The 15,355-nt window shown below is 40.3% G+C and overlaps 1 protein-coding gene across 1 annotated transcript in view; it reads right to left on the bottom strand.

The window, feature by feature from the left end:
• Positions 1 to 11,646: 11,646 nt before the first annotated feature.
• Positions 11,647 to 15,355, bottom strand: part of phf11 (PHD finger protein 11) — a 167,913-nt gene continuing 164,204 nt past the window's right edge. The window contains exons 37-38 of the mRNA XM_041210924.1: positions 13,447 to 13,518; positions 11,647 to 13,074 (exon numbers count right to left, since the gene is read on the bottom strand). Of these exons, the coding sequence (XP_041066858.1) occupies positions 12,950 to 13,074; positions 13,447 to 13,518 (197 nt within the window). The 3' untranslated portion in view covers positions 11,647 to 12,949. The remainder of the gene's footprint in view (positions 13,075 to 13,446; positions 13,519 to 15,355) is intronic.

The raw sequence follows: 15,355 nt of genomic DNA, 5'->3' as shown, positions 1-15,355 counted from the left end.
AAAGGACAAGGACAGCAAACACATGAGAACATCACCATCTGGAAGTTCCCCTCCAAGTCACACACCATCCTGATTTGGAAATATATCACCGTTCCTTCAATGTCACTGGGTCAAAATCCTGGAACTCCCTAACAACTCTGTGGGTGTACCAACACCACAGGGACTGCAGTGGTTCAAGAAAGCAGCTCACCACCACCTTCTCAAGGGCAACTGGGGATGGGCAATAAATGCTGGCCCAGGCAGCAAACCCACATCCCATGAATGAATATAAAGGATATATGAGTATAAAAAATATCACTTTGGAGACCCTTGTATCTTCCAAACAACTTTCTTTCTACCTAGCTTTGTAATATCAGCAAATTTGGCTACAATATAGTTGCTTCCTTCATCCAAGCCACTAATGTGGATTGTAAATATTTGAGGACCCAGGACTGAACCTTATGGCACTCCACTAGTTACAATTTGCCATCCTGAAAATGACCCATTTATCTTGACTCTGCTTCCTTTTAGTTAGCTAGTCCTTTATCCCTGCTAATATATCACTCCCACACCATAAGCTCTTACCTTTTATGTGGCATTTATCAAATGCCTTTTGGGAATCCAAATACATGACTCCTACTAGTTTCTCTTTATTCACGCTGCTTGTGACAAGAACTCTGATAGTTGAACACCATTTTCCTTTCACAAAACCATGTTGACTTTGCCTGATTGCATTATCATTTTCTAAATGTCCTGCTACTTCCTCTTTAATAGTGAGTTCTAGCATTTTCTCAAGGACAGACATTAAGCTAAGTGGCAGATAGTTCCCTGCTTTCTGTCTCCACACTTTCAGGGGTGTTACATTTGTGGTTTTCCAATCCACTGGGACCTTTCCAGAATCCACAGAATTCTGGAAGGTTATAACCAGTGTATCTCCTATCTCTGCCACCACTTCTTTTAAAAGCCTAAGATGCATGCCATCAGATCCAGGGGACTTATTTTAGCCTTAAGTTCAATGAGGTTTCCCATTAATTTTTTTCCCTAGTGACTGAGATTGATTTACGTTTCTCCCTCTCTTTTGCCTTTGATTTTCTACTATTCTTAGAGTGCTTTTATGTCTTCTACTGTGAAAGCAGATACAAAATACTTGTTCAAAGCCTCTGCCATTTTCCCCTTTCCCCAGTCTCACCTGCTAAATGACCAATTCTCACTTTAGCTACTTCTTTACTTTTCACATTCTTGTAGAAGCTTTTACTTTTTCTTATTATAATCCTTGGCACTTTCCTCTCATACTCCAGTTTCTCCTCCTTTATTATTGCTTTAGTCATCCGTTGCTGGTTTCTAGAAGTTTCCCAATCTTCTGGCCTACCACTAATCCTGTATGCCTTAACTTCCTTAATTAGCCACAGATGCTGCACCCTTCTGGTAGAGTCTTCCTCAATGGAAAATATCTTTGTTGAGTGTTATGTAGTATCTCCTTAAATGTCTGCCACTGCTTTCCTACCTGTGTATACTTATTCCCGTGGAATTTAAAGATCTGACTAAACTCTTAGATTTTGCTGGTTTTTCAGTCTTGAGTTTGTACATTAACACTTCACTGGATCTGTAGCAGGGATAAGTGAAGGAAAAGATCACTCTTTGTTATGGCCTCATAGCCTAGTTGGTGTACAGTTACTTCTATGGATTTCTTTTTATATTGATTTGCTCTTGGAATATTCCAATTTTTCTGCAAGAATTAATGAGTTCCCTCCCTTTTTGATTAGATGGGATATGTGCCTGTCCTGGCTTGTCATTCAACATGCTGCAAATAATACATGCTTTGTGTAACCCTGTTGCTTTTTGTTTATGGAGAATACTGACTGGCTGACTTCCCAAACACACCATCAAAATCTGCAGATAATCTCTCCTGGTTTATGTAGTTTTCCAAAGTCTTTATTGTTATTTTATAGTATATCTGAAATGTGTACTGGTGCCGCAATTAGCTGCATTTCCATCTATAAGAGAGCAAGGTGGATATCTGTTCTCAGAGGTGCTGCTGCCACAAGTCCTGCTTGAAAGAGCAAAATAGACAGGCTGCAGAGTGAGAAAGAAATACAGAACGCTTTGGAATCCCAGCAGCAGCAAATCTAGCATGAGGGGCTCTCAGCCTGGGGATGCACTTGTGTGATAATGGCCAATGTTTACTCTGTCTGACACAAAGGCTTGATTCTCTCTCTCACCCTAGCTTGTTACTTTCCTAAGTAAAAATAGAAAAGAGGTGAAATATAAGCTGGTTTAAGTGGGGGGGGGGGGGTGGTGGGTAGAGCTGGATAGAGTCGTACACACTCAAAACGTTAACTGTGTCCCTCTCCGCAGACACTGCCAGACCTGCTGAGTTTTTCCAGGTATATTTATTTTTGTTTTGTTACTTTCCTCTTTGTGCTGGAGAGACCCAGCTGACCAGCACATCCTTAACTCTGAAACAAAAACAAAAATACCTGGAAAAACTCAGCAGGTCTGGCAGCATCTGCGGAGAGGAGCACAGTTAATGTTTCGAGTCCGAATGACCCTTCAACAGAACTAAGTAAGAATAGAAGAGAGGTGAAATATAAGCTGGTTTAAGGTGGGGTGGGAATCTGCTTGTTTTTCCAGGTGTGTATACAACTTTTGAGAGCAGTTGTGTATCCTGTATTTACTAATTTGACAAGAATGGTTTCTGTGGTCGCAGTGCTATTATTGAATGGCAGCTATGACTGACACGTAATGGCAGTGTCATAGGCAGCACCTTGCTGGTACCATAACAAGCTATAACAGAAATTGTTATATTTTAATCATACTGATTTAAAGGATAAAGTTAAGAACAAACAAATCGGAAGGAAAAAGGGAACTGTTGTTTGTTTGTATCCCGATCCTAGAAACTTAGCTGAACATGTTCACGATACTGCAGAAATTCCTACCACAGAATCTTTTGATAAAATAGCGTGATTCAGATTACATTTTGATGTAATGTTAGATGCAATTATCCAGGCTCAATGGAAAGAAAGACTTGCATTTATGTAGCACTTGCCAGGACCTCAGGATGTCAGTCAATTAAGTACTTTTGAATGTAGTCACTGCTGTAATTTGGATGTTGTAAGGATAGGAGAAACAGCAGTGACAAATTTAAGTGGTTGCTTTGTAAATAACCTGAGTTTACCACAGATCTAGTTAATGTTAGGTCCTATTTTTCATACTAGGAAATGACAGATATAGCAGGCAAAAAAAAAGTTTTGTATGTGTCCAGATTACTGGAAGGACTCCAGGCTACCTTTAGGAGAGAAAATAAAAACTAAATAAAATGGACAAATTTGCACACATAGCTGGCATGTTCTCAGAAGCTGTGTTAATCCAGTGGCCCAATTTGGAAGATCATCCATCTTGGCAGCTTCCACTTGTAAGTTGAAGCTGTGGAAATTTGCAAATCAAGCATGAAAGTTTGGCGTTACTGTATGGTAGTAAAATGTGGTACCTTAGGACAAGAGGAAACAATCGTTAGTAGTAGAAATGACTTACCTGAGATGTTCTAGATAATTTTGGGCTTCAGCAGCTTAGAAACCATATGATATGCAGTAACAAAAACAAAAAAATACATGGATGCTTGAAAATCCTAAATAAAATGGAAAATACTGGAAACATGCAACAGATCCGTCAAAGGAACAGACATGTTGATGTTTCAGGTGTGGACTCTGCACAGGAGCTGGAAGATATTACAGAAAAACTGCATTTAAAAAGGAAAGGAACAAATGAAGGTAAGAGAAAAGCACAAATAGAAATAGGAGTTGTAAAGTGCTCGAGTAGAAAATGAGATGGCCAAATGGCAGAAATAATATTAGCACAAGATAATTAGAAGAATGATGAGACAAATCTAAGATATGTGAGATACAGAGAATGAAAAGATCAGAAAGTTGATGATAAGGCTGGTAGAAATGAAAATGGAAGCCTGGGAGAAGAAGAAAGGCTGCTGGCTACAATTGATTCAGACCATCCCTAACCCCAGCATTATGTAACAATGACACTGTCCCATAAAAGTGAGTTGGAATGTGTTGGAGTGGAACAACCTGGTTTCAATATACCATAAACTATAAAGGTTGACATAGTTTTATTGACCAAACATTGATTAATTAGAAAAATATACAGAGCCTAACCATTGGTCTTTCTTCCGAAGATCAATGGGATCATGTAAACTGTAATCAAGACTTGACAAAACAGAGTTTTGTATTTTTACACAGTGTAATGTTTTTAACAGACATAATTTTAGCAGACAAGCTATTTTAAAACAGAAGAGAAATCTGCAAGTAGGTAGGTCCCACCACAGGAAACATGTTCCAATACATCCTTACACATTTTTTTTGAAAGCATTACTTTCCAAAATATTCATTTACTGGGCTCCTATGTCTTTTGTCATGGTACACAAAAAAAATCTTCAGAAACAACTCTCATTAACAGCTAAAACAAAAACAGAATTACCTGGAAAAACTCAGCAGGTCTGGCAGCATCGGCGGAGAAGAAAAGAGTTGACGTTTCGAGTCCTCATGACCCTTCGACAGAACTTGAGTTCGAGTCCAAGAAAGAGTTGAAATATAAGCTGGTTTAAGGTGTGTGGGGGGGGGGGGGTGGAGAGAGAGAGAGAGAAGTGGAGGGGGGTGGCTCTCTCTCTCTCTCTCTCACCCGCCCCACACACCTTAAACCAGCTTATATATCAACTCTTTCTTGGACTCAAACTCAAGTTCTGTCGAAGGGTCATGAGGACTCGAAACGTCAACTCTTTTCTTCTCCGCCGATGCTGCCAGACCTGCTGAGTTTTATCAGGTAATTCTGTTTTTGTTTTGGATTTCCAGCATCTGCAGTTTTTTTGTTTTTATCTCATTAACTGCTACTTTATTTAAAAGATGAACTCCAAGGGATCAACATCAATGCATCTGTTTACACAAGACTTCGGAACACCAGGCCCTTTTATTAAATAAATAGTTTAAGATTTAAAAAAACACTTGGACTAAAGGTAAGGAAAACAGCAAAGACTAATCTCTGATTTTCATTTTTGATGAATTTAAGATTTTAGCTCTTTCAAAGAGTTGGCACAGGCACAATGGGCCAATTAGCCTCCTGTGCTGTAAGATTGTGATACTAAATTACTAATAGTCACTTTGTGATTGTGTGATCTTCTTTCCCAGAAAGAAACACACCCCTACATAAAAATAACAAAACTAGAAGTAAAGATTGCCAAAGATGTCATAGACAAAAGGACAAAGGGGTGTTGACGGTGGTGATATTATCTAAAGGATGTGCTAATGGGGACATTAAGAGAAGCAAGCTAGTAGCAGATGGCCCGTGTGTGGGTGGGGTGGGGGGAAGGGATTGAAAGGTGGAGATGAAACAATAGATCAAAATAAATTTAAAAATAGGAGGAAAGAGAAAACAATAGTTGTAATAAAAATTATAAATTGTTGGAAAAAGGGGGTGGGAAAGGGGTGAGGATGGAGGAGAGAGTTCATGATCTGAAATTGTTGAACTCAATATTCAGTCCGGAAGGCTGTAAAGTGCCTAGTCGGAAGATGAGGTGCTGTTCCTCCAGTTTGCGTTATCTTTCACAAACTCAAGACGTCACAAAGCACTTCACAGCCAATTAAATACTTTTGAAGTGTAGTCACTGTTGTAGGTTATGATGTGTGCAATCCAACTGGGTAATGTTCCAGTTTGGTTTGTTGGCAACAAGAAATTAGACCAGCCCATTTGTTCATTCAATGACTTGCTACAGATCTCATAACAATTAAAAACTAAGCTGCTGTTTGCTATGCTGCAACCTTGGCTCTGTACCTGGCAAACATTACAGGTCATGTCTTGCTGTTCTACCCTGAAGAATCTTCTGTTTTCTTCAGAACAGGAAGATGGGTGGTTCTTTTCTTCCATCTTGAAATCAATCACACTAAACACAGAAAAGTGTACCACAAATGGAAAATGAATAAAATCCCTTTTTTTTGGTCAATTTTAAGTCCTTAATTCAGGGATGTCCAATTTGCCTTGGTAACCTGGACCTCAAAATCTAGGCAACACTTGTCCTGTTCCCTTACATTGCTTTGATTTGTCACGTTTTAATTTTGCAGCTTTGGAAAGGTTTAATTTTAATGTTGGTGCCTTACTGCTGGATGTATTGTAAATCAACTCGCCGAGGTGTAATTTTATCGGCAACTTGAGATATATATACAGATTAATGGGAATGAGGATTGAAACTTTATATAACTCCATGGTACTTCACAATGGCCTGAGACGACAGAGACTGGATGCCAGCATGATGAAAGTAAAAATACTGCAGATGCTGGAAATCTGAAATAAAAACAAACAAAAAAAAATGCTGGCAAATCTCAGCAGGTCTAGCAGCATCTGTGGAGAGAGAAACAGAGTTAACGTTTTGAGTCCGTATGATTTCTTCAGGACAGAGATTGGATGCCTCTGCCTTAATTAATAATTGACACACCAGGCCAAGTGAGCCCATGGAATCAACAGCTTTACTTGCTGCCTGTTACAGAATTGGTGCTGATCTTAATGTATGATGTTGAAGAAGTAGTTTCACGGCAACATAAGAATGGAATCAACATTCACCAAAATAGATTAGTCTGGTTATTTATCTTGTTTCTAGAACCTTGCTGGGTGCAAATTAGCTGCTGCATTTCTCTACAACCTGCATCATAACATTAACTACACTTAAAGTATTTCATTAGCTGTAAAATGTTCCCGAGGTTGTGAAAGTTAATATAGCAATACATTTTTTGTCTCATTTTTTGTTCGAATAAAAAAAATGCAGTTTGACCATGTTAATTGGCTTTGTTGGCCTCCCTTTCAGCATTTTATAACATTGAATTGTACTTTCATTAACCAATAAAGCACTGAAGAAACTAGGATGTGTTTTTGGAGCAGGCGAGTCATTTGTCTCAACAAGTACAACCAATGTAAGAAATGGGTGCAAGAGGAGGCCGGATGTACCCTCAAGCCTGCTCCACCATTCAGTAAGATCGTGAATGATCTGACCTTGGCCTCTACTCCACTTTCCTGCCTGTTCTCATAATCTTTGGCTCCTCTATAGTTCAAGAATCTGTCTGTCTCAGCCATGAATATGTTTAATGACTCAGCCTCCACAGCTGTCTGGGGTAGAGAATTCTAAAGATTCACAACCCTTAGGGAAGAAATTCCTCATCTCCATCTTATTGCAAAACTATGCCCCCAGTTCTAGATTACTCCATGTGAAGAAACATCCTCTCAACATCTACCCTGTCAAGCCTCCTCAGAATCTTATGTTTCAATAAGATCAACTCTCATTCTTCTACATTTCCTTAAGTATAGACACAACTTGCTCAACTCTACCTCATAAGTTTGGTAAGGTGAGTTTTAGGCCAGCTTTGAAATAGGGTTTATACAGGCCCTGCTGGCAGCTACAACTAGTTCATTAGTTAACTGGCTTAAACAAGTTTTCAGAGGCTAGATTCAGAGAGTATAAAAACAAGCCATCTTACAATGCTGACTGTCTGCACTGGAGTGCTGCTTTGGGCTGCAGTAGGGTGCTTAAGTTGGAGTTTGGTGACTGAGGGAGGAGGTGAGGAGGGAACGAGGTGATCCTTTGAGTACCGTAAGTGCGGTCAGGTAAGTATTTACAACTTTTATTGCTTATAGTTTTTAAGGTCTTATTTCGTGGTTCATCGTTTGTAAGGGCTATATTCTGTAACAACAAGGAGCAGGGAAGAAGGGCCCCAGAGTAATTGATATTGTTTGATATTAAGTATCTTCAAAAAGGTTTAATTTAATTTAAAGGGGTAAGTCATGGCAGGAGAGCTCAAAGCCATGGTGTGTTCCTCCTGTTCTATGTGGGAAGCCAGGAACATTCCCAGTGCCTGGGGCCAGCATGTGTGCGGGAAGTGTCTCCAGCTGCAGCTCCTGGAAGCCTGGGTTTTGGAGCTAGAGCGGCGGTTGGGGACACTGTTGCCTCCCTGGTGCTAGGGTCAAGGATGTCTCAGAGTGGCTAAAGGACATTCTGAAGGGGGAGAGTGAACAGCCAGTGGTTGTGGTACACATTGTACATACGACGTAGGTTAAAAAAAGGGATGAGGTCCTAAAAACAGAATATAGGGAGTTAGGAAGTAAGTTGAAAAGTAGGACCTCAAAGATAGTGATCTCAGGATTATTACCAGTGCCACGTGCTAGTCAGAGTAGACATAGCAGGATATATTGGATGAATACATGGCTGAAGAGATGGTGTGAGGGGGAGGGTTTCAGATTCCTGGGACATCGGGACCGGTTCTGGGGGAGCTGGGACCAGTACAAACTGGACGGGTTACATCTGGGCAGGACCAGGACTGATGTCCTAGGGGGAACATTTGCTAGAATGGCTGGGGAGGGTTTAAACTAAAATGGCAGGGGGATGGGAACCTATACAAGGAGTCAGAGGAGGGGGAATCAAAGACAAGAACAAAAGACAGAAAGAGAAAAAAGTGATAGGCAGAGAAATCAAGGGCAAGAATCAAACAGGGCCTCAGTGAAAAACAGTGGGACAAGTAATGTTAAAAAGCCTTAAGGCTTTGTGCCTTAAAGCGAGGAGCATTCGCTATAAAGTGGACGAATTAACCACACAAATAGATGTAAACAGCTATGATATAGTCGGGATTACAGAGACATGGCTGCAGGGTGACCAGGGATGGGAACTGAACATCCAAGGGTATTCAGTATTTAGGAAGGACAGACAAAAAGGAAAAGGCAGTGGAGATGCATTGCTGGTTAAAGAGGAAATTAACGCAACAGCGAGAAAAGATATTAGCTCCAACGACGTGGAATCTGTATGGGTAGAGCTGAGAAACACTAAGGGGCAAAAAACTTTAGTGGGGGTTGTATATGGACCCCCAAACTGTAGTGGTGATGTTGGGAGTGGCATTAAACAGGAAATTAGAGACACATGCAATAAAGGAACATCCGTAATTATGGGTGACTTTAATCTGTATATAGATTGGGCAAATCAAATTAGTAACAATACCGTAGAAGAGGAATTCCTGGAGTATATATGGGATGTTTTTCTGGACCAATACATTTGGGGAACCAACTAGAGAACAGGCCATCCTAGACTGGGTATTGTGTAACGAGAAAGGAATAATTGGCAATCTAGTTGTGTGAGGCCCCTTGGTGATGAGCGACCATAATGTGATAGAATTCTTCATCAAGATGGAGAGTGACGTAGTTGATTCTGAAACGAGGGTCCTGAAACTTAAAAGAAACTATAATGGTATGAGGCGCGAGCTGGCTATGATGGATTGGGAAACATTACTTAAAGGAATGATGGTGGATAGGCAAAGGCAAACGTTCAAAGAGCGCATGGGTGAACTGCAACAACTGTTTATTCCTGTCTGGCGCAAAAGTAAAACAGGAAAGGTGGACAAATCATGGCTTACAAGGGAAATTAGAGATAGGATTAGATCCAAGGAAGAGGCATACAAATTGGCCAGAAAAAACAACAGACCTGAGGATTGGGAGCAGTTTAGAATTCAGCAAAGGAGGACCAAGAGATTGATTAAGAAGGGGAAAATAGAGTACGAGAGTAGGCTTGCAGGGAACATAAAAACTGACTAAAAGTTTCTATAGGTATGTGAAGAGAAAAAGATTGGTGAAGACAAATATAAGTCCCTTACAGTCAGAAACAGGGGAATTTATAACGGGGAACAAAGAAATGCTGACCAACTAAATGCATACTTTGGTTCTGTCTTCACAAAGGAGGACACAAATAACATACCAGAAATGTTGGGGAACACAGAGTTAAGTGAGAGAGAGGAACAGAAAGAAATCAGTATTAGTAGGGAAATGGTGTTGGAGAAATTGATTGGAGTGAAAGCAGATAAAATCCCCAGGGCCTGATAATCCCACATCCCAGAGTACTAGGCCCTATAAACAGTGGATGCATTGGTGGTCATCTTCCGAGATTCTGTCAACTCTGGAACAGTTCCTACAGATTGGAGGGTAGCTAAAGTAACCCCACTATTTAAAAAGGGAGGCAGAGAGAAAACAGGGAATTATAGACCAGTCAGCCTGACATCAGTAGTGGGGAAAATTCTACAGTGCGTTATAAAAGATTTAATAGCTGAGCACGTGGAAAATAGTGGCAGAATCGGACAGAGTCAGCATGGATTTATGAAAGGGAAATCATGCTTGACAAATCTACTGGAATTTTTTGAGGATGTAACTAGTAGAGTTGATGAGAGGGAAGCCAGTGGATGTGGTTTATTTGGACTTTCGACAAAGTCCCACATTAGAGATTAGCGTGTAAAATTAAAGTGCATGGGATTGAGATGGATAGAAAACTGGTTGGCAGACAGGAAACAAAGAGTAGGAATAAATGGATCTTTTTCCGAATGGCAGGCAGTGACTAGTGGGGTACAGCAGGGATCGGTGCTGAGACCCCAGCTATTCACAATATATATTAATGATTTTGATGAGGGAACTAAATGTAACATCTCCAAATTTCCAGATGACACAAAGCTGGGTGGGAGAGTGAGCTGTAAGGAGGATGTAGAGATGCTTCAGTGTGATTTGGACAAGCTGAGTGAGTGGGCAAATGCATGGCAGATGCAGTATAATGTGGATAAATGTGAGGTTATCCACTTTGGTAGCAAAAACAGGAAGGCGGATTATTATCTGAACGGCTATAAATTGAGAGAGGGGAATGTGCAATGAGGCCTGGGTGTCCTTGTACACCAGTCACCGAAGGTAAGCATGTAGGTGCAGCAGGCGGTAAAGAAGGCAAATGGTATGTTGGCTTCATAGCGAGAGGATTCGAGTACAGGAACAGGGATGTCTTGCTGCAATTCTACAGGGCCTTGGTGAGACCACACCTGGAATATTGTGTGCCGTTTTGGTCTCCTTATCTGAGGAAGGATGTTCTCGCTATAGAGGGAGTGCAGCGAAGGTTTACCAGACTGATTCCTGGGATGACGGGACTGACATATGAGGAGGGATTGAGTCGATTAGGATTATATATGCTGGAATTCGGAAGAATGAGGAGGGATCTCATAGAAACCTATAAAATTCTAACAGGACTAGACAGGGTAGATGCAGAAAGGCTGCCCTCGATGGTGGGGAAGTCCAGAACCAGGTGTCACAGTCTGAGGATATGGGGTAGACCATTTAGGACTGAAATGAGAAATTTCTTCACCCAGAGAGTGGTGAGTCCGTGGAACTCGTTACCACAGAAAGTAGTTGAGACCAAAAAATTGTGTGTTTTCAAGAAGGAGTTAGATATAGTTCTTGGAGCGAAAGGGATCAAAGGATATGGGGAGAAAGCGGGAGCAGGCTATTGAGTTGGATGATCAGCCATGATTTAATGAATGGCTGAGCAGGCTCGAAGGGCCGAATGGCCTACTCCTGCTCCTAGTTTCTATGTTTCTATAAGACAATCCCTTCATCCCAGGAATCAGCTTAGTGAACTGCATCCAATGCAACGATACCACTCCTTAAATAAGGAGACCAAAACTACCAAGTACTCTAGGCGTGGTCTTACCAACACCCTGTACAGTTGTAGTAAAACTTCCTTAATTTTATACTCCAATCCTCTGTATTTAGCTTGGTCTACAGCTTTTTAAAAGTTCAGTTGTCATACAGAAAATAGTTTCTTGACACAATTGCTAAAGAGCGCCTGCTATTTAATTATTTTCATTTTAATCTCTAAATTGCACATCATTGTTTTGGTTAAAATTTTCTGGCACAGAAATCACCACTAAGATATTCAATGACATCTATCCATATAAAAACATACATCATCTGTTACAACGTACTTCCAGTATAACTTGTTGTCATGATTTTTGGTTGTGCTTTTATATCAAATTTTAAACACAAATTGCTAATGTAAACATTTTAGAAAGGAAATCCTGCTTGTAACAGTGTAGTTGCAGGGATGTCACAGCAAGTGGTGGTGTGGAGAGAGGCACTGCAGTCTCTCCAAACCGAGTAATTTGAATACCTCCTGCAATACATACCATGAATTAGACTTGATCTTACAGAGATGTCAAATAGATTTTGCAGTTTGGGATAGAGAATTCTAAAGATTCACAACCCTCAGGGAAGAAATTCTTCCTCATCTCCATCTTTAATGGGTGACCCTGCTTCTAGATTCCCCCACAAGGGAAACATCCTCTCAGCATCTACCCTGTCAATCCCCCTCAGAATCTTATGTTTCAATTAGATCATCTCTCATTGTTCTGTGCTCCATTGAGTATAACATGAGGGGTAGAAGGAGAATGGCACTAGGTTCATTGCTCATTAGGAGAGTCAGTGTCGACACAACGGGCCGAATGGCTTTCTTCTGCATTGTAATAATTGTGACCCTGTGATTCAGTCTGATCTTTTAGAGTAGATTGCAATTATCATGCGATTAGCTGGTGAAGAGGGTGGTCCATTTTGACCAGCCCTAAATGGACATCCCACTGTAGCTTTGGATCTGCGTATTATCAGATGACCAGAGGCCAAGCTGGTAGAAAGCTCAATCATGAGCCTACAATTGAGGGTGCGGCTCAGAAGAATGTCCTGCCCACAAAGGATTGATGAAGTAGAATGTCCACCATGCACAGTCCATCCAGTAGGTCATATCAGGGTCCAATAGATGTCATAGAATCCCACTTTGCATAGATTAAAAGCCTCCTGCCAATTCAGGCTAGTTCCTTGACCAGCCTGCAGAAATCCCCAGGAACGTAAGCTTGCTGGATGGCAAGTTGACCACCTCACATCTAATTCCACCACTGGCTCGAAAACACAGGGCAACAGTAGATATCATTTCTCCCTCATGTGCCTTGCGATGCAAAAGCCCCACAATAATTTGCATTCCCAGTTTGATATTGTACTGCTTGTTGCTAATGTACAAAAGCTCACAACTTCTAATAACAAATATAGCTTCAGTATGGGACAGGGTAGGATGGTGGTAAACTTGGAGCAATCATTTCTCTTTGTAAGATCTCTGATTCAGTGATCCAGCTAGATTTCTCATCTCCTCAACAAGACATGTTCTTCTTTGCAAAGATAATTTTTCTTCTTCAAGATGTTGCAGGTTTTGATGTATTTCTGTTAAAGGAGAAAACATAATGAGAATGGGGTTTTTTGTTAAAGAACAAATGTATTTATGTAGCACTTTTCACAAACTCAGGACATCCCAAAGCACTTTCCAGTTATAAAGTAGCTTTGAAGTGTAGTCACTGTTGGACTGTAGAAAATGTGGCAGCTAATTTATAAACAACAGGGTCCCACAAACAGCAATGAGATAATGACCAGATAATCAATTTTTCAATGTTGACTGAAAGCCAAATATTGACCTGTTAATTCTGTCTCTCTCTCCACAGGTGCTGCCAGACTTGCTGAATGTTTCCAGCATTTTCTGCTTTAAGTTTAGATATTTAGAAGCCATAGAATTTTGCTTTTGTACAATGTAATCCTTACCAGATTGAAATTCTGATATGAAGTCTTGAAACGGATCCATAGTCAGAAGGACTGCCCATGCTGTGTCATAATCTGAAAGAAAAGCATTAACAAGAAGTAAAAATAAACTTCTTGAACTGCAGTTTAAAGGTCTAGATAATCCCACTGTGCTATGGGCTTTAATATCACTGATCAATCACAGAACGGGTTGCATCATGCTGGTTAATGAAAAGCCCAACGTTTTTTTTTAAGCTTACCCCTCTTTTATCTCTGGATTTGTTTCAGTTTTTTAAACACATAGCTGAAGTTTTGTGTGCTGCTCGACATGCTACAGGGCTATGCAGGCCTTAAGATCTCAGGGTCAATCTCTGGTTACACACAGCCAGCTAATCTCAGCCAGTGAGCAGTTGGTGCACTACAATTAACTTCGGCACCCCAAGTTAGAAAGTTGGGGGAATGCCATTTGTTTCCACTCCAGGTATTTATCAATCACCCAACCCACTCCACCCCCAAACCCCTGCTACTAGAAAATGTAGGTATTAGGTAAGCTCAGGTCAGATTTAGCTCTGATGCTCCCTATGATCAAAAAGAACTCACTGACAATCACTATCTAGGTTTAGAGCTAGACAAAAGTGTAGAATAAAAGTTCTCACAAATATTAAAGCTGTTTATTTCACTGTAAAAGCATTGTAACTGTAGTTCATTAAAAATAATCTACATCCAATATTATAATATGACAAAGAAGGAGAAGAAATAAAGAAGGGCTTGTATTTCCTTGTGCCTTTCAAGAGTTCAGGACTCTCCCAAAACACTTCACAGCCAACTAGATACTTCTGAAATTGTGTCACTGTTGTAATGTTGGAAACATGTCAGCCAACTTGTGCACAGCAAGGTTCCGTAAACAATATGAAATATATTACCCCATCATCCATTTTAGGTGTAAGCTCAGGGATAAATGTTGGCTAGGGCATCTGGAGAAATTTTCTGCTCCTCTTCAAACAGCACCATGGTGCATTTTACATCTAGCCGAGAGTGCAGATTTAATTTAACATCTCGTCCAAAAGACAGCACCTCTGGTAGCACAGCACTTGAGCATCAGCCTAGTCTCAAGCCTCTGGTGTGGCACTTGAGCCCTTGACAATCCAATCCAGAGTTATACTACTGAGCCACAGCTGACATCTGCAGATGTGTTGGACCTATTGCCCGTCTACTGCTCTTTGTGGCAAAACTTATTGTTGCAATATTGTTTCTTCCCCAATACTTTTGTCTTGAGTTTGTAGTGAAGGCAGATTCCATAAGAAAGACTGCATATATATGGAGCAAAACCAGTTGACCTTCGCCACAAAGTGCACGTGTTAATGTCTATAATTCATCTAACCCCTATTTTTATATGTGTCTCTGGAGACTGCTCACTACATTTTCCCGGTTTTACTTTTAGACCACTGTGCAAATGCTAAGTCAAGTCATTCAGATTTTGACACTGAATTAGACACAAAAGTCAAAAAATATAGATGCAGCTACATGGTATTTTAAAAACAAGAAAACTGGAACCAGTCCACAAGGAGTTAATATATTAGAAATCTGGTGACATAAAAGAATTTTTGAATGTGACTGATTTGTCTCTTGATAGATTTTCAAGTTGGACTGTACAAATTCCAGTTGATCCATGGTGTTTGGCTTGCTTATCCGAACTAAAAACAATAAGAACTTTGACTTAGTGTTAAGGATATATTAATACTGTCACTCATCTGAACAAAGAGACAATAAATAGAGACTACTACATAAAATATGTAGAATTTATCAAATCTTAAATGATTGATAAAGCCTTGATGATGTACAATTTTCTTTTACTTGGAGAACACAGTACGGTATTTCTAATTTTAAATTTCCAGACTAACCAACATTGCAAAGTTGCTTTGGACAACCCATT

Source organism: Carcharodon carcharias, chromosome 18 (genome assembly GCF_017639515.1).
Source record: "Carcharodon carcharias isolate sCarCar2 chromosome 18, sCarCar2.pri, whole genome shotgun sequence".
In the NCBI taxonomy this organism is placed as follows: domain Eukaryota; kingdom Metazoa; phylum Chordata; class Chondrichthyes; order Lamniformes; family Lamnidae; genus Carcharodon; species Carcharodon carcharias.
Note: the sequence above shows the minus strand (reverse complement) of the source record. Positions and strands in the feature narration are given on the sequence as shown.